General features: G+C 51.9%; 2 protein-coding genes across 4 annotated transcripts in view; both read left to right on the forward strand.

The window, feature by feature from the left end:
• Positions 1-17,720, forward strand: part of LOC149353663 (LIM domain only protein 3) — a 170,277-nt gene extending 152,557 nt beyond the window's left edge. For all 3 annotated transcript variants that reach the window (XM_089582707.1, XM_089582706.1, XM_089582705.1), the window contains exon 4: positions 14,809-17,720. In XM_089582707.1, coding sequence (XP_089438833.1) covers positions 14,809-15,064 — 256 coding nt within the window. In that variant the 3' untranslated portion in view covers positions 15,065-17,720. The remainder of the gene's footprint in view (positions 1-14,808) is intronic.
• Positions 6,930-8,368, forward strand: LOC149353664 (uncharacterized). Its single transcript, XM_089582704.1, has one exon. It carries the CDS (start codon positions 7,051-7,053, stop codon positions 8,335-8,337), a length of 1,287 nt encoding a protein of 428 aa, XP_089438830.1. The 5' UTR covers positions 6,930-7,050; the 3' UTR covers positions 8,338-8,368.
• Positions 17,721-19,757: the final 2,037 nt, after the last annotated feature.

The following is a 19,757-nucleotide window of genomic DNA, read 5'->3' on the forward strand; positions in this document are numbered from 1 at the left end:
AAAGTCCGGTGTGCCTGCTTCTTCAGGAACTAAAGTTGGAAAATTGTGCTTTTGGTCGAGGGCCCGTTTCGTAGCCATGTCGCTGTGCGCTAGCATGGCAGCGAAACAAAGAAACGCTATAGTCATTAGCCTGACGTGGTGCAGTGCAGTCGCTGAAAGGGGGTGCACGCGCAGGGTGTAATTCTCGGCCGGAGGCAAGAAATCATCGGGGGAAGCAGGGGAGGGGGGTTGCCGTACGGTGAGACTCAGGCGCGCGACTTTTTACCGTCTTTCTCCGCCCTATCGCCTCTTTCGTGCCGCGTGCCGGTGCAAACGTCCGTCGTAGTTTACGTGGCGTCGTAAGCGCAGTGAGCGTGGACGATGCCTCGGAGCCGTGCGGGCGAAGAAGCTGGCGAGTGGCGGCAGAACGAGGCCAGCACTGCCACGTTGGCGCGCGCGCGAGCTGGCGCCGAGTGGCGGCTGATATTGGACCCGCACAAACATGGTCCATCAACGCTCGCCAGAGGGGGCGGCAATGTCCGTACACCGCCAGTCAGGCGCGCGCTTTACCGGCGTGCCAGTGGCGCGCGCGCGGGCATGTTGCCGAGGAAAGATGGCGACGAACGGCGCAGGTGCAGAAGAAGGGAGAGGTGTGCGAGAAAAGAAGAATAGAAAAAGAGAAAAAAGAGCGGAGGGACAAAATTTAGGAGTGCCCGAGGGGGACCCCGAACGCAACCCATATTACTCGGGGCCCGCGTATCTCGCCCGAGGGCTTGCTTGTGTGTGTGCCGCGTATTATTTGCTCCGAAGCTGCGTGTGTATGTGTGTTTGTGCGTGCGTGCGCGCACATACACGCCAGCCTTTTTTTTTTCGTTTGCCCCGGCGATAGGATCCCGGCGGCGAACGGTGGCACTACTAGTACGTCTGTCTGTCTCTCTTTCTCATATAGAGATATACATCAATATATATATATCACCAGCCGAACGCCGCCGCACCGCCGCCTCCCCCCCGTCGGCCGCCCCCGATCACCGAAATTGGTTTCCTCCTCTCCCTCGTCGGCGGCTCCTCGCGCGCGCGGACGGAAAACAGCGACATGACAGAGCGCGCGCGCGAGAGAGGGCGGCGGGGGAGGGAAGATTGTGTGGCGCGCGGCCGCCGAAGGGGGGGAGGCGAAATCTCATATCGAGGGGCAGCCGCCTATATGTATAATGGTAATAACAACAACAGCGGCGGCGGCGGCGGCGAGGCACGGAGGCAGAGCTTCATTCCGTGTTACCCGATCTCATTTTACAACTGGGAGCCTCGAGGAGCGCGCGGCCAACTATCGTCGCTTCCGCTGCTCTGGGCGCCACAAAGGAAATGCAGAGGCGAGAGGAAATCTTTGCTGCTGCTGCCGGGGGCGGGGAGGGGGCCCGCAACATGGCGGCGGGGGACCCGGGCCGCGGCGCCGGAGAACAACACGGCCGCCGCCGGTGTAGAAGGGCCCCGGCGGCTCCCCTGGACGTCGGAAATTTGGACGCGCCTGTATCTCCCGGCCGCCGCCGCCGCAGGAGAGGAAAGATTGGTCGATCCTGGGTGCTGCTGTGCGTCATTGTGTGGCCCGAAAGTGCGCCAGCACACCTTTCGGTCCTCGCTGCATTCACGATGAGGCCTCCTCGGGAAAAAGGTTCCCCGGAATGAGTTGCTCCTCCTCCCCCGTGCGCTCTTTGAGCCTCTCTTGGGTCTCCCTCCTCTGAGGAGGTCTTTTACACGCGGAGATGAGTGGCCGTTTTGCGGCGGAGGCCGAATTGAAGTTCAGTGACAGGTGTGCGGCGGCCCGCCGTTTCGCCTTAGCCGAGATAGAGGTCGCGGTGAGCGGGTCCGTCGCTTCTTGGTCGCTGTACACTCCGCGACAAATTGATCAAGGTGACTGGGGCTGCGCGACATTGGCGCCACAGGAGGTCTGCCTAGTTTCATTTCTGATTCGCCCCTTCTTTTTCTTCGTGACATTCGGACGACGAATTAACGCTTTTGGCGGCTCATTTACAAGATGCGCGTACTAGACCTTTCACAAGAGTTTAATGTTTTTTTTTTTTTTTTTTTGAGCGTAGACTCCATGTTGATCGCAGCCACGAGTGACCTTTAGAAACGGCGTCACAACCATCTAACGCCCGATTGATTCACACGGCAGCAAAGTTGAAAAACTTTCTGTAGGTGGTGCGGGGTGCGTCGTTGGTCGCTTTTTGTTTCCTTGAAAACTTTGAGGGCGTGCTGTTCTGTGTGCGACATGCGTACTCTACTGGCTGCTTTTGTAAGTTGGCGAGAATTCAAACGCCGTTCTTGTTGTAAAGCGGGCGGAAAATTGAGAACTCCTGTGTTCCAACCTTCGCAAACTTCCAGACACACGCTTCGTGTATGCCCGCGGTACTTTTCCTTAAAGCGGCGCTGCTAGGTGTTTTTTCGCGCCCCCTCTTTTATGAGGCCACATGTCCGGCAGTTCAGCTGCGGCGATAAAATTCCGCATAGTGGTACGTTGGGAGAAGCTGAACCGCTGCATGGGACCGACGCGCGCAGTCCATCTTTTTGTGTTCATTAGCTGCTCTTGCCGAAAGATATGTGCAGTATCGAGTGCCGACCGCATGGGAGCATTGAAGTGTAGCAGCTACAGTAAGTTATTGTGATTTTACTTCTTTTTTTTTTGGTCTAGTACGGTGTCACAAAGTGCGTGCCCGATAGTGGAAGGTTCGCTTTCCTTTTAAGTGAAGCCCGTCACTCCTCGTATAGCTCCTTGCTTCCCGGAGGCCTTTCCCGGGCTCCTGTAGGAAACCGAAACAAGAGTGCGCAATAAGGACCAGTCCGATGCGCTCGCAGTGCTTATTGTGTCAGTTATTTAAGTATAAATTTATTTCACAAGGGCATCCGGTTATTGTGTGCCGGTGTGTAGATGACACTATAACAGAGGTCTCCAAACTACGGTGTGCGTGGCCCGCGATGGACACAACCCCCGTAATGTCCGACCCCTGGCCCCCCGCGACTACGAGCCCTGTCACTGTTTAGAAAAAGGTTGGAGAATTCGCTAAGTAACGACTAACCAGATACTTGTCCCAAAGACCACTACCTTCCTAGTAACTGGAGGTATACAAAATTGAACTAAAGTTACTGCCTGAAGAAGCTAGTGAAGAGCACTACAGTCTCAAACAAAAAGATGGTAGTATTTACTGAGAAAATGGGCAGAAACGTTTCGCATATGCTGCTGCTAGGCTCTTCGTATGGTCTGTTGGCGTCGCTTGTTTAAGTTGTGTACATTGGAAAACTAAGAAAGCTATGTGTTTAGTTTGACCAATTCCCGACACCAGTGAGAGCTACCAGAGTGGGCTGGCCGTAAATCACACACTTAGGCTTAGATGTATGGGGCAGTACGTGTACAAATCAAGCGAGGCGATGGCCTCAAACAACCCTACCGGGCACACATACAAAGGTGCACAATGCAAGAAAAGCAGAATTTAAAAAAGGTCGCACAAGCGCGACACGCGCACTGTGCGTGGACAGGCATATCCTTCTCAATCTTATATAGTCCGTAAATCTGACATCCATCTACGGGCTAGTGGTTTTTGCCCGTTGAGGTAAGATACTAGCTTTAATTATGAAGTTCGGAGTGCAGAAACAGGTTAGTCTACCTAACCGTACGATGCTGCAATAATGTTTAAGTACAAAGCCATTTTATTCGCACTACAGTTTGTATAAATGATCTTGTACTACTTTATTCTGGGTTAAAGGAACGTTTACTAACCAGGTACTACTTGGAAGAGGGTAGTAAATGTTTAGTAAAAAAGTAATAAGGGGCAGTCAGAGTTAGTAACTGCTGCACTTACTACCTTTTTTTTTAAAGAGTTGTCAACAGCTCCGGCCACCCCCGCGGTCATGTGGCGCTTACCCTGACAACACACACTCATATTGGACCTGCCCACGTGCCACACAGTCATCACGTGTCATACGTTCCCCTTCTCTCCCGTACGCTTTGCACCGGGGCTGTTATGGATGATCCTTTGAGGTTCGTACGCCGCCATGTAAACCGAGCTGCGTCTGTTTTTAGCGAGTTTATTTGCACGGATCACACCTGCAACCGTCACCCGAGCGCCGCCTGTTCCCGGCGGGCGATGCCTAGCTGTCTGGACCGAGGTAAGGACGAGACAGAATGCGCGGCCTTCGCTAGGGAGGCGTATGGTCCCAGCAAATTCCCATGGAGGCGTCAGATATCGTTCGCGAATGTACTGTCAGCCTGAAGAACTGGCAGCATAGCGACAGGATGCAAGAGTTCGTAATCGCCCGCGTCGGTGAGGATGAAATTTCCACCCGTCAAGGAATCGGAGAGCGATGAAAACTTCGTGACCGCCGTCATCTTCCTCCCCTTTCAGCAGGCTGGGATCCCTGGGAATCAGCGGTGTACAGCGCCAGGGGGATGACTTTTTTTTTTTGTTCTTCTTTCTTTCTGGCTGGCCATTAAAGCCTCCCAGGACTCTATATTCCTGTCTGGTTCGTTGTGGCGGTTATAAATTTTAAGTGGGAGTTGGACTTTTTCGGTTTGAACCGAATACAAAACGCGAGAAATGCACACCGAATTCAGTTTTCGAAATTTGCTTTTAACCGAAAGAGGTTGGTATTCTTGACATGCGCGCCGCTGCTACTTGTCTATACAGAGTAACAGTTACATTTAGTCAAGAGAGAGACAAAGCAAAGTGCGAAAGCCAGGGACATAGTCAGAAGACGTGCCGTTTGATTGAGTAGTGCAGTAGTATATATTCCTCTGCTACTTCACATGCCTCTGCAGATTCGGAGGCTCCACCTCCGCCAAACGTCGTCTGCTAGCTGTTCACTGTCAGCGCCAGCTTAGGACAGTTACTTGACTATGTACATTTTTCCACGGGATGTAAGCACTCTCTGAACGATGCATAGGTGTTACGGAAAGGTCACATGTCCTGGCTGCCGCGGTAGTTCAGCGGCGGTTGCAACGCCGTCGTCAACACGGAGACCACGTGAAGCCCTACGCTCCAGCTCAACTGCCCAGCGATAACATGGCAACCCGCCTCAAGTTCCATTTCCGTTCTTGAGCGAAAGCGCTACTTCGCGACTAAAGCTGCATGAAGCCGGGCCATCGCTGAAACCTTGACTTTGAATGAATGGATAAAATATTGTTGCGACTGGTATTCGAACCCTCGGCGGCGCGAACGGATCAGCTTTGCTGGCCACTGCACGAGAGCACTGTGCTATCCCCGCAGCCGGTAACGCCTCGTGTTAAACTGCAACGCACTCTCGCGCTAACAATTCAACACCGTCGTCTTCATCAACTCTCATCTGCGGCGCGAACGGATCAGAATAGCTCAACCTGAGTCTAATACCGTCGCCAGACGTGCCGACGAGCCAGCAAAGCAAAACAATGAGCCGGTCAGGTTAAACACATTCTTTCGCTCGTCTGCTCTGTTTAACTACGGTAAAACCCTACCATTTTTATTTGTTAACGGTTATCAGTTACTTTCGTTACATTTATTATTGTCGACAGCATTTGCTTGTGAAATTAAGCACTGCTATAAGAGGTTACCGGTAATTGACGATCATTAGTGCTTTGATTAGTGGCAGACCATTAATGCGTCAATTATTGGTGGAAGCGCTTTTTGACCGCACCGAAAAAACGGTAATCCATCCAACCCCTAGTTAAGTAAAAACGCCGCAATGGAAGGCAGGAGTAAGAGCGCGGAGTAAAGCGTGGCCGGCATGCAGCGTTTTTTCCGCCTGATTCGTCGGCGCCGGCGGGCGAAGTTTTGTCGCTTGCACGCCCATTTGCGCCGAAAAAGCAGTATATTTTTATACTTGCTAGTTATACAGTTGAACCTCATTATAACATAGTTGAAGGGGCCCGGCGATTACTTCGTTATAGGCGTAGCTTCGTTATAGGCCATGATGACCGAGATTACAAGGGGAATTGTCATTTCTTCGTTATATCCGTTATTTTGTTATAAACTGTTTAGTTATAGCGAGGTTAGACTGTATTTGCCATTTTAGTTTTCAGCCGACCAGGGGTATAGAACGGGGCAGTCGCGTGCTGCGTCCGCAGCCAGCGAGCCCATCTGCGTGATGTGAAGGGTTAGCCAGTGATGGTAGGTTTCTAGTGAGCAACTGTGTACCGTTTTCTACTGTGTTGTTTGCGGCAGTCTGAGGCTGTTCCTAAGCCGGTATCCTCCTTCGTGTCTTCTACGTTGCGCCGTGGACGCGGCGAACAAAGCACTGGTGGGAGTATTATGTAATAACTATGGGCATTCAGTCTTGGCATCGTTGCTGCAATCGTGGTAGCCGGCGCTTACGTATTCATTAGTTGTGTTTTTTTGTTAAGCAGGTGCGTCATTCAAGAAGCTTGATTATGGTCTGCACTTCAGAAATAGTAGTCAGTCGGCTGGCCCATGTGCTTCTCATTCAATGTCACGTAAGCGATCCGAGCCCGCCAGACTAACAGCATGGCTAGTGGTGCGGTCGGCATCTTTGGCATTTATCGCTCAGCTGATGATTATGGATTTTTCAGAAGCCTCGTGAGAGAGAACAGGGGAAGCCAGCACTCGGGGACCGCAAGGAAATAGTGGGCCCTATAGCGATGCGGACGCGCGCACCGATGACGTTTCGAACGGGGGTTTTCTGTACTCAGCACGCCAGGTTTCCGTTTACTCATTGCAGCACCATTGCGGCCGAGGAGAGAATGAGAAAGAAGTAAAATAAATACGAAACAACTTTATATATATATATATATATATATATATATATATATATATATATATATATATATATATATATATATATATATTGTAAGGATAAAGAAGAAGATGCGTCGGATGATTTGAAAAGACGAAGACGAGGTGACAGTGTTCTCGAGAGTTTTTGCCAGCGCAACGCTTGTGTGTCTTTTTGCCGACCTGATCCGAGACTGCTGCCGTTGCCGTTCCCGTCGCCCCAGTACCTCGTAACAAACCCCCCGTTACATTTGGTGGAGGAGCCGGGGTAAAAACATCGGCCCTGGAGCTCCGTAGTCGTGCTCTCCCGACGCGCAAGATGCCTGAGGACGTCCAACACCAGGCCGTACAAGTGGGCCAGGCTGTCATCTGTGCCGGCTCCCTTCGTCAACGGGACCCGACCATTTTCAGCGGGACTGACGAGAACGATGTTGAAGATTGGCTCACATCGTACGAGCGGGGGAACGTATACAACAAATGGGACGATGTGACGAAGCTAAACAACGTCATCTTTTATCTCGCCGGTGTGGCTAACCTCTGGTATCGCAACCATGAGGCAGATATTCAAACCTGGTCCACCTTTAAGACTAAATTTGCAGACGTATTTGGTCGACCGGCTGTCAGGCAACTCCGAGCCGAACAGCGATTGCGTGAACGATCTCAGCAGGCTAGTGAAAGCTTCACTAGCTACATTGAAGATGTCGTCGACTTGTGCAAGCGGGTCAACGCTCGTATGTCGGAAGCCGACAAGATCCAACACATCTTGAAAGGCATCGATGACGACGCTTTTCAGATGCTTCTAGCGCGCGACTTGCGTACCGTTGCTGAAGTCGTCACGCTGTGTCAAAGCTTTGAGCAGTTGCGCAAGCAGAGGATTCTGACACGCCAGCGGCCACAGCAGGTTGAGTCGCTCGCTGGGCTCACACCTGCTCCTGACCCCTCGCTGCTACAGCAGATTAAAGACTTCGTGCGGGAAGAAGTGGCACGTCAACTTTCCTTTCTGCCGAGCGCTCACGACCGACCATCATATCTGACTCCAGCGCTCCGACATACAATTCAAGCGCAAGTTGCTGAGGCTCTTCCACCGGCTCATCCGTCACCACCTGTCACGGTTCCGCTGACATACGCTGACGTTGTCGCCAGACCACAACCTGTGGCGGCTCCGCTCACATATGCCGAAGCCGTTGCGAGACCGCCTCCTGTCTCGGCTCCAGTGACGTATGCCGATGTCGTCGCAAGACCGCAGCCGCCAATCTATAGTGCGCCTCCGGCGCATTTGCGAGGGCCAGTGGCTTACCGTCGACCTACTCCAAGGGTCAGCGATTCCTGGCGCACAACGGACAATCGGCCGATTTGCTTCTTTTGTGGTCTCCCAGGTCATCTAGCTCGGCATTGCCGCCGTCGTCTCCCGGACGCGGAAATTCCTCCCCAAGCTCCTGGGTACTGGCCCCCACCGAGTCAGTACTCTGTGCCAGCTGCGCCGCCGCAAAGTCGTACTTTCTCGCCGGACCGTTCTACCCTCTCCAGCCGCCGGCCCTCTTCTCCACGACGCCGGTCTATCTCGCCTATGCGACGTCGCCCCACCGATAACCAGGAGGAAAACTAGGCGCCGCAGTTCCTGAGGCGAGAACTGCGTCCACAACGAACTTCGAAAGGCCTCATCCGTCAGCCGCTAACCTCATTGAAATTTCCGTCGACGGCGTTTCTGTCATGGCGCTGGTCGACACTGGTGCTGCCGTTTCCGTCATGGACGCAAAGCTGTGTAGTTCTTTAAGAAAAGTAAGGACGCCAATTGCTGGACTCTCACTGCGCACTGCCAGCGCTCAGAACATCCAGCCGTCAGCAGCGTGTACCGCTTGCGTTGTAATCCAGGGGACCATCTATGCCGTCGAATTCGTCGTACTGCCCTGCTGTTCTCATGCTGTTATCCTGGGCTGGGATTTCCTATCGCGCCATGCTGCTATCATCGATTGTGCTCGAGCCGAAGTCGAGTTCTCTCCCCTGCCCGAAGCTGTTTTGGACACTGCCCCTCCTGGTGCCTGTGTTAAGGCCCTCGTTGCCGAAGACATTGACCTGCCTCCCTGCTCTTCAGTCCTCGTACCCCTCTCTTGCGGCCCTCTTCGCGACGACACTGTCCTCTTCACTCCGTCCCCTATCTTTCTGCACCGCAAGTGTCTGCCTCTGCCATACGCCGTACTGACTATATCCGCTGGCCTCTCCGTACTGTTCGTGTCTAACCCATTCTCGTTCCCCAACGCCTTGCGCCTAGGTGAATGTCTCGGCACGGTACAACCATTCGCGTCTCTGCTCATCCGCGAAGAGATGGACGACGCGCCGCACCTCTCCATAGCCGCACTCAGCCCACCTACTACTGCGCCCGATCCCTCCTCAACCGAAGCATTCCTTCGCTCCATCGACGACAACCTTCCAGCGCCGCAAAGGGCACAGCTTCTCACTTTACTTAATCAGTTTCGCTCGTCATTTGACTCACATCAAAGTTCCTTGGGCCAAACTTCCACAGTCACCCATGCCATCGACACAGGTGACCACGCACCGCTGCGACAACGTCCCTATCGTGTCTGTCGCCGAGCGCCAAGTTATTGAAGACCAAGTCGACAAGATGCTCCAGAGCGGCGTCATTCAGCCCTCAAGCAGCCCATGGGCGTCGCCTGTGGTGCTCGTCAAAAAGAAGGATGGCTCCATACGCTTCTGTGTAGATTACCGCCGCCTTAATAAGATTACGCGCAAAGATGTCTATCCCCTGCCGCGCATAGACGACGCTCTGGACTCTTTGCAAGGGGCCGAACTCTTTTCCTCCCTCGATTTGCGTTCCGGGTACTGGCAAGTTCCTATGAAAGAAGCCGATCGCCCCAAAACCGCCTTTGTGACACCGGATGGCTTGTATGAATTTACGGTGATACCCTTCGGGCTTTGTAACGCCCCCGCGACTTTTGAGCGGATGATGGACACCATTTTGCGCGGACTTAAGTGGAAGACATGCCTTTGCTACCTCGACGACATTGTGGTCTTTTCCCCGGACTTTGACACCCACCTCTCCCGTTTGAAGCACGTCTTGACCTGCCTCTCTGACGCCGGCCTGCAGCTGAACTTAAAAAAATGCCGTTTTGCCGCCCGTCAATTAACCATCTTAGGTCATGTTGTCTCTAAGCAGGGCGTCAGTCCCGACCCAGCGAAACTTCGTGCTGTGGTTGACTTTCCCAAACCTACCTCCATCAAAGACCTGCGCAGCTTCCTGGGTTTGTGCTCGTATTTCCGCCGGTTTATTCGTAACTTTGCGTCCATTGCTGCGCCTTTGACTCAACTGCTGTCTGGAAGTGCGGATTTATCACTGTGGTCTCCAGCGTGCGACGACGCATACAACACCTTGCGCCGTCTCCTCACGGCGCCGCCCATTCTGCGCCATTTCGACTCGGCCGCTCCTACCGAAGTTCACACGGACGCCAGCGGTGTTGGCCTCGGCGCTGTCCTCGCCCAACGAAAACCTGGCTTTGACGAATACGTCGTTGCTTATGCTAGCCGCACACTCACACCAGCAGAACGCAACTACTCCGTAACTGAAAAAGAGTGTTTGGCGATTGTATGGGCCCTCGCGAAGTTTCGACCGTACATCTGTGGGCGCCCTTTTGACGTTGTGACCGACCACCATGCGCTCTGTTGGCTTTGCAACCTGAAAGACCCCTCCGGCCGCCTCGCTAGGTGGGCCCTTCGCTTGTAAGAATATGATATCCGCGTCGTGTATCGCACCGGCCGCAAGCACCAAGACGCTGATGCACTCTCACGCTGCCCCCTTCCAGCCGAGATCGCCAGCCTTTCCACCTCCGACGCTTCTCTGCCCTTGCTTCGCCTCAGCGACATGCCTTCAGCGCAACGCATGGATCCATGGATCGCTTCCCTTCTTGACTTTCTCGCCAACCCGACGGCTGCTTCACCGTCACGTGCGCTCCGCCGCCAAGCTGCCCATTTTGCGATTCGTGACACCCTACTTTATCGCCGTAACTACAACTCCGAAGGTCGCAAGTGGCTGCTCGTTATTCCACGTCACTTACGCTCGGAGATATGCGCATACTTCCATGCTGCCCCCCACAGCGGTCACGCGGGCGTTTTCAAGACCTACACCCGCATACGGCTGCGCTACTACTGGCGCGGAATGTACACCTTTATCATGAAGTACGTCCGCTCATGCATTCCCTGCCAACGTCGCAAGACACCTCCCCATCGTTCTGCTGCTGAGCTGCAGCCGTTACCATGCCCTCCACGCCCATTCGACCGCGTTGGCATTGATCTATACGGTCCGCTTCCATACACTGCAGCCGGCAACCGTTGGGGTATAGTAGCGGTGGATCACCTTACACGATATGCCGAAACTGCTGCCCTTCCGGCTGCCACAGCGACGGACGTCGCCTCCTTCATTTTGCACCGATTCATCCTTCGCCACGGTGCACCTCGTGAACTGCTCAGTGACCGAGGCCGCGTGTTCTTATCTGAGGTGGTGAAGGCGCTTCTCAAAGAGTGCAACACGATTCACCGAACTACCACCGCCTATCATCCGCAGACCAATGGCCTCACTGAACGATTTAACCGCACACTCGGAGACATGCTGTCCAAGTACGTCGCTTCTGACCACACGAATTGGGATCTCGTCCTTCCGTACGTTACTTATGCGTACAATACCGCTACGCAGTCTACCACCGGATTCTCTCCTTTCTTCCTACTTTACGGCCGCCAACCCTCTGCTACTATCGACACAATTCTCCCTTACCGCCCTGATGAATCCGAATATCGGCCTTTTTCCGAAGCCGCGCAACACGCTGAAGCCTGCCGCCAAATTGCCCGGTCACTCACGACTGACACCCAGCATCGCCAGCGCTCCCGCCTCGACCACAACCAAACCTCACCGAACTACACTTCTGGCGCACTTGTGTGGCTATGGATCCCTTCAGGAACTCCCGGTCTCTCCTCAAAATTTCTTGCGAAGTACCATGGTCCCTACCGTGTGCTGGAGCGCACCTCTCCGGTTAATTATATCGTGGAACCCCTCACGCCGTCTTCTGATCTCCGCCGCCGAGGACGGGAGACCGTTCATGTCCAGCGCCTCAAGCCCTACTACGACCCCGCCGTCTTGCCATCATCCTAAGTCGCCAGGATGGCTCCTCTTGTCCCCGGGGCGATTGTAAGGATAAAGAAGAAGGTGCGTCGGATGATTTGAAAAGACGAAGACGAGGTGACAGTGTTCTCGAGAGTTTTTGCCAGCGCAACGCTTGTGTGTCTTTTTGCCGACCTGATCCGAGACTGCTGCCGTTGCCGTTCCCGTCGCCCCAGTACCTCGTAACAAACCCCCCGTTACAATATATATATATATATACACAGCGTGTCCCAGCTAACTTGGACCAAGGTTTATAACAAAACTAAGCGTTCTTCAGAACTGAAATCGCGTGGATGTTGTTGATGTTTATCTAAAGTTACAGTACCATTTTTTCGGTTCTCCTATCTGAATAATTAGTCGAGATAAATAAATTAACTTTTTAAATATAGCTTGAAACGTTTAGGCGTCAATAGGAAGGTTGTGGAGCTCCACAAATATCGACCAACCCAGGCACTTCCAACGAGATAGACTTAGCGTGGCCGTTTTTATTCAGGAAAAACGAAAGCCCGCGCAGTTTAAAAAATACCACGTCACAGAGCGCTCCGTGCGCCCGGATGCGCCGCGATTACAGCGCTCTCATCAGTGCTTTGTAAGAAACATCACCCGCTTCGGCCCTTTCGTGCTGCCCAAGGCAGGGCTTCGCGATGTGCTTGGTTCCAAGATAAGCGCAAGAGGGTTGAAAGATAAGCGCCAGAGGGAGTTGAAAGAAAGCGCGGCTCCCGTTTCTGAGGGTAATAACTGCAGACTCACGTTAGCAGAATGCTTGCGGAAGAACGATGACAATCTCATGAGTTTGAATTTGGGAGCAAGATCCCAACAAGCAAAGACGCATATAACAAGCCTGATAACGTCGTGTGAATTACGCTGAAAAACAGGAGCCGCGCTTTCTTTCCGCCGCCCGTACCCACTGGCGCTTATCATGGAGCCAAGCACATCGCGAAGCCCTGTCTTGGGCACCACGAAAGGCCCGAAGCGGGTGATGTTTCTAACGAAGCACGGATGAGAGCGCTGTAATCGCGGCGCATCCGGGCGCACAGAGCGCGCTGTCACGTGGTATATTTTAAAATCCGCGGGCTTTCGTTTTTCCCGAATAAAAATGGCCACGCTAGGTCTATCTCGATGGAAGTGCCTGGGTTGGACGATATTTGCGGAGCTCCACAACCTTCCTATTGACGCCTGAACGTTTCAAGCTATATTTAAAAAGTTAATTTATTTATCTCGACTAATTATTCAAATAGGAGGAGGGAAAAAATGGTACTGTAACTTTAGATAAACGTCAATAACATCCACGTGATTTCAGTTCTGAAGAACGCTTAGTTTTTTTTATTAATCTTGGTCCAAGTTAGCTGGGACACCCTGTATATATATATGAACGATGACAATCTCATGAGTTTGAAATTGGGAGCAACATCCCAACAAGCAAAGACGCATATAACAAGCCTGATAACGTCGTCTGAATTACACTGAAAAACAGGAGCCGCGCTTTCTTTCAATTGCCGCCCGAACCCATTGGCGCTTATCTTGGAACCAAGCATAACGCGAAGCCCTGTCTTGGGCAGCACGAAAGGCGCGAAGTGAGTGACGTTTTTTACGAAGCACGGATGAGAGCGCTGTAATCGCGGCGCATCCGGGCGCACGGAGCGCGCTGCTCACGTGGTATACTTTAAACTCCGCGGGCTTTCGTTTTCCCGAATAAAAACGGCCGCGCTAAGTCTATCTCGTTGGAAGTGCCTTGGTTGGACAATATTTGTGGAGCTCCACAACTTTCCTATTGACGCCTAAACGTTTCAAGCTATATTTAAAAAAGTTAATTTATTTATCTCGACTCTATTCAAATAGGAGGAGCCAAAAAATGGTACTGTAACTTCAGATAAACTCTAACAACATCAACGCGATTTCAGTTCTGAAGACCACTTCGTTTTTTCATAAATCTTGGTTCAAGTTAGCTGGGACACCCGTATATATATGGTTACTTTTCTACGGCACATATCCGCTTATATAATAACGCGAACACAGCCGCAAACAAGAAATGCCTTTGACATTTGTGGATTGTTTACTACGTGCAGCGTCGTTTCGACGAGAAAGTGAAACGTCCGCTTATAATTCTTTCATTAAATTATTTTTGTTTCATTTGCCTCTGGATGCATGAACAAGAATCATTACGCATATATACTCCCTCACTTCATGAGTGAAATAAAGAATTTATTATTTATTTATTTATATAAAGAAACGTGTTAACGGCACGTATCTTTGCTAGCTTTCTTTTTTTTCCGGGGGCTGGGGGGGGGGGGGGGGGGGCGATAATGTTAACCTGTTCGACCCCCCCCCCCCCCCCCCCCTTCCTCCGCGCCTTCTGCCATCTGATCACCACGGCCACCTAACGACGCATACTCGCTTAGCCTTGCAGCTGGCTAAATACAACAAAAGTCTCACGATTTGGCCCGTTTGATCGCCAATATTTCGTGCTGTGGGCATGTCCAGGCAGAGCAAAAGCTTAGTGCACTTTTCGCTTGTCGCGAACGTCAGGCATAGTGTAGCGGCAATGACGAATCAGTGCCGATGCGAGCGCCCTCCGCTTCGACGGACTCCGCCATGTTGGCACAACGCAAGGTGGCCTGGGGCTCACGCTATTTCAGTAAAACGGCGTTCGCCGCTTACGTTAACCCAAGACGCAAGGCGTGTCTTGGGTTCTGCCATAAAGGAGACACTGGTTCTACGCATGCGAAGTTCGACGCCCCAAACTTCCTAGGGGCCTCAGACGTTGGGGCCCCCTACTCTAAAGCTCTCTTTTTCCGCATGTGATCGCCGGCGAGGGTGCTTCACTCGTGTGCCTCGTGATTGTGTAAACGGCTTGCCTAGTAGCGCGAACAGCGGCAGCCGGATGTTCACGAGGTCTCTGTTTTGTGTTCGCAGGTTGTTCGGCACGTCGGGTGCCTGCTCGGGCTGTGGCCAGATGATCCCGGCCAACGACTACGTGATGCGGGCCGCGCAGAACGTCTACCACGTCAAGTGCTTCGCCTGCGTCAAGTGCCACAGTCAGCTGGTGCCTGGCGACCGGTACAACCTCGTCAACGGGAACGTGCTCTGTGAGCAGGACTGCCTCAAGATGCTCAAGGGCTCCCCGGCCACAGTGCGCAAGGGCAAGGTGCGCGCCGCCATCAAGGTCTGATGACGACGCCGCCCGCCACCGAGCGCGCACGCACCGCCTCCTCCTCCCCCACCTCCCGACCCTGACCCCGCCGCATCCTCTTCCACCCGGGTCCCAGAGGGAGGCAGCAACAATCAGCGACGGCACCCTCCCGGTCTGCCGCCGCAGCCCGTAGCCGGCGGCGCCACCTATCGTCGGCCGCGAGGGCGGAGATCTGTCCCTCAGCAGTCTCCGCAGGGTTACGACGGGGCGGCGGTGGCCAGTGGTTCGAGCCCGTTCGCCATCCACCTCCCGGAGGGTCCTTGTCACTTGTTTGACTCCCAGAGGCAGACTGGCCCTGTGCACGACGGTGGAGGGCAAGCTGAAGCGGCTTGCGAACGGGCGGCGAAATTCGGTAACATCGGCGCCTCGATATGATCGGCAAGAAGGGCATCTCCGGAGGCCGCCACCGCGGGCTGCTGTGGAACCGCGGAAGGTTCGGTGATCGTGGCCGAAGGTCCGAGCGCTTGGGTAGCCGCCGCCGTTGGTGAAGGGTTCCGGGTGCTCCGCAACCCCGCCTCGACGGCCGCCGTCTGTACGGGGTCTTTGTCGCGCGCTGAGCCGGTGGCCGAGCGACTGCGTCTTCTCGGCGTGGCCTGCAATAAGAATGGCAGCAGCGTGCACTGGACGCCGCCGCATCGGGGAGTAGGAGGAGGAGAACCACTGCGAGACGCGGGAGTGCAGTTTTTGAAAAGCAGCTGGAAACACCCCTTCATCAGACATCTACGAGACATTCTGAGCTTATTGTTTCATGCTTTTTCTCCTTCTTTCCGCTTTTTTCTTCGTTCTGTGGTGTGGGAACGAAAAGACGATGCATCTTGTTCCGCCTGTGCTCCTTGATTTTTTTTTTTTGTACATACGCCTTTACTTCGATTGTGAGATCTAAGATCTGATCTGTGCTTGTGATGTCAGTCCAGCAGTGATGGAGGAGAACAGAGAAGCCACTCCACTTTGTCGTACGCGGCAGCAGCTCCATTCTTTGTCTAACAAAGAAATAAGTTCGTGACAAGTTCGCGCAATCCGACACCGAGACTGCTATGCAAATACAAAAAAAAAAGACAGCGGAGCGTTGAGTTTTTGGTTGTTCAGGATTAACTGGCGAGAAAAGAGAGGGTCGGAGTGGAATGTTTGTGGACATTAAGTGGCACTTAAACACTTCAGACACACTGGACGACACTCGCTTTTCACGTGTTTCAGATAAGTTCTTGACTTCAGCGAGGCAAATCACGCCGTACCAAGCCTTCCTAACGTACCACATATTTCGTTTTTGCGTTCCTGCTGAAGCTGCCTGATTTCACTCGCGCTTCGTGGGAGTTGGACGGAGAGCAAATAGTTACGCCTGTTGTGCATCCCAGCGCGTTTCGTCTCAACTTTTTCTTTCTTTGACATGCATGTGTGATCGCGGTTCCCAGTGCGAGCGAACGTCGCTCGCGCCATCAGCTTGAGGTTCGTGGCGAATCTCTCGTTTTCCTTGCGCAGCTAGATGAGAATCATTGTAAAGTCTTACGAAGCAAGATGTGGCATTTTGTTCAATTCACCAATGCTTCTTTCAAGCGTCCTCGTAAAACAAACGCCTGTCCTCTAAGGACGGCTTCTTGCCACTCACTTTCGTAAGGCAAAGTAGAGAGGGTGCGTCTGCATTGAAACGCAAAGTTGCTTCCTTTAATGCATTTAGTTTCTCTCTCTGACTTAAGTCCTGTATAGCACCGTGACGTTTCCGCGCGTGATTTCTCCCAAGGCCCCTCACCCCAACTTTTGGAGGCATTCTGGCGAAACATTGCTCGGCCTGGCCGAGGTCGCGGCCAGAAGATAGGTCCGCAGGTGTCCTCCCGTACTGTATACGACAGAGACAATAATTACGTCGCGCTCTTTCAAAAAGAGCAACACACTCATAACACACTCGCATACCAGACCCATCGCGCAGCAGACGCAAGAAAAGCAATATGGCCGAAACAACAGCTCTCGCATCTTGTGAATACCGTGTGTGTGGAAGTGCAAGAAAAAAAAAAAAGAGTAACACGATTTTTGTTTTCTCTTCTATTATCATCGCTGTTGTTTTCTTTGTTATGATTTCCGTCATGGCGCGATGCAATCTTTTTTTTTTCTTTATCATTGTGAAACTCCTCGGAACATATATAAGTTCACTGTTCTCTTGCCGACTGGACAGATGAATTAAAGAAGGAAGAGAGAATGTGATGACAGCAGCAATTCATGTGTGCTTATCCAACGCCCTGGAAGGCTTCTGAGATGCTTAGTTTCTTTTTGTACTTTTCACTTGTTGATTCTTATCCTGTTCTCTTTTTTGTTACCTTTGACACAATGGACTGGACTTTCCTCTACTCCCAGAGGACACATTGAAAGGCGACTCCCCCCTTCTCCCCCTCCGCATCATTGTTTAAAGACCACAGTCACTTTACTTCTTTGTCCAATGAATTTTGAATGACTTGTCTCTCATTGCTACTTTGAATCTGCTTTTTGATGTCTCAGTGTGTCCCTTATTTAAGAAGAGGCAGCCATCTTTTATTTTATTCTCCCTCCCTTTCTTTTTTTTTTACTTTATTTGGCATTTGTGATGTCATTATATAAATATATATATAAACATTTTATTTGAAATAAAAGGTTCGACTGCTGTGTAAAACGTTTCTGTATCCGCATCTGGCTGAACGTAGCCGTCGCAACTGCGCTGCGAGAAACGATGGATGTGACGCAGTTGCCACAGCCGTTCGCAGTGAACGTGCGCGACATGCAACTCAACACCTGCCTCAACACCTGCCGGATGCGACAAGTCGCAATATTACCCCACACACCAGGCACCTGCCCAAGGAAGACCCGAGGGGACTTTGCCCCCCCCCCCACACACACACACACACACACACACTTCCCTTCGGCTTCCGGTTCTCTTGGCAGTGTGGCAGTGCTCTTCTTGGCCCAGTACCCTTCCCCGCTCAATACAAAAGGTTATCTTGGGCCCCTTATGAAAGAAATCTCTTACTGCGTCTGGCGCCTACCATGGCTTCTGTGTAAGTGGACGGCCACCAATGGAGGTTGCGTTGTTGGGGTATCTGCATTCACTGGGAGTCATCTGTGCTGTCTACAGTCGGATAAAACTCGAGAACGCAGTGGCAGAGGCTCCTCAAAGGAGTATGGCTAAAGAATGCAGCGCGAAAAGACGCAGCATCCTTTGACCATGATCATTGACCAACAAGCCCAAACAGCCACTTTAGTTCACTTTAATCCTTCAAAGGAGCCCCACCAGCCAATGGCGCGAGCCGATTATGCCCCTTGACCGATTCTTCCACTCTTGCCCTTGACAGATGCCCTTGGGCCTGCTAGCGAGAAATCGCAGGGGGTGGCAGATGAATTGGGGATAACCATGGCTGAATTGGATTAACCGTGGCGCCATGAAAACCTGTCGATGCCATTGATTGGAGCGCCTCCTTTGAGAGGCATCTGCTGCTTGATTCTCGAGTTGTATCTGAATATAGTCGTGTTTCTCCAGCGTTAAGCTCGGCCGTCTCATTGTAATAACATTCAGCTGAGACCTTCAATGCATAATAATGAGAATGCAATGAAATTCAACTACTAGCAACACACATGCTTCATTTGCGTTAGCAGCCAAACGTCCGTCATGTTCGAGGTTGACACACTGAAGTTCGTTATATCAGAGGTGATGCACCACTTCGGTCAGTTATATCCAAGGTCAGCACACTAATTTCGTTACATACGAAGTCCAGACCAGAAAGTTCATTGTATCCGAGGTGGCATACTAAGGTTCGTAATATCCGAGATTAATACACGAAAAGTCATAATATCCGAGGTGGCATATTAAGGTTCGTAATAACCGAGGTTTGGAATTAAGGAAAGGCATTACGATTCTGGTTTCTTCTGCACACGACTACTATTTAAACAGATATATACATTTATTCTGAAAGTTTACCTTGACATTCTTTATTTTACGCGCATATCTGGATTCTGCACCTGCATTAAAGGCCCACTGTGAGCAAATAGAAGTCGGCCTGCAGTGATACAATATCACCTTCTGATGATAGAGACCACTCTCTCCAGAACACGGAGATTTTATAAGCTAGAAAAGACCAATCTATACGAAATACAGGTGTCGCCCTCACCGGATGATTTCGGAAGTAACGCGCGTGCGTCGACATCGTTTTCCGCCTGGATCCCAGAGATTACGTTGCATCGCCATTCACTCCAAAACGGTGGCAACACGTCCTTTTCGGTATGTACGTCACGAGTTTCAATCAACTAGCTGGAAGGTTTTTAAATGCAATTTTCGTTCCTGATAAAGACGTCTTTTGCTGCCTGACAAACGTCATCACAGCCACAAAGAGCCAGAGATTCAATTTTTGCTGAGAACAGTAATTTGATGGAGTTGTCCTTAATGTCCCTTTATGAACGGCATGATTCTGTGTAGTCGAGGTGATGTTAGCTTGTGTGTTGCAAGTGAAGTACCGGACGAGCAGTCGCACAGTTACCGTTGATCTTTTCTGGTGCAATGCATCTTGCTCGATGCTGATAGCGGTTCATGCTTGACACCGCACAGTTATTATCGACTTAATAGCAGCCGATTCCACGACGATCTGTGCAACGCCGTCCGGCATATCATCGACCTGCGAACGCTGGATTCAGCGAATAGCTCAGCGAACAGGGTGACAGC

Source organism: Amblyomma mixtum, chromosome 3, assembly GCF_055824585.1.
Source record: "Amblyomma mixtum isolate Tamu chromosome 3, ASM5582458v1, whole genome shotgun sequence".
Classification (NCBI taxonomy): domain Eukaryota; kingdom Metazoa; phylum Arthropoda; class Arachnida; order Ixodida; family Ixodidae; genus Amblyomma; species Amblyomma mixtum.

What these genes read in the sequence shown, in the direction of transcription:
- LOC149353664 (XM_089582704.1), top strand. Translation starts at nt 7,051, where the DNA reads ATGCCTGAGGACGTCCAACACCAGGCCGTACAAGTGGGCCAGGCTGTC.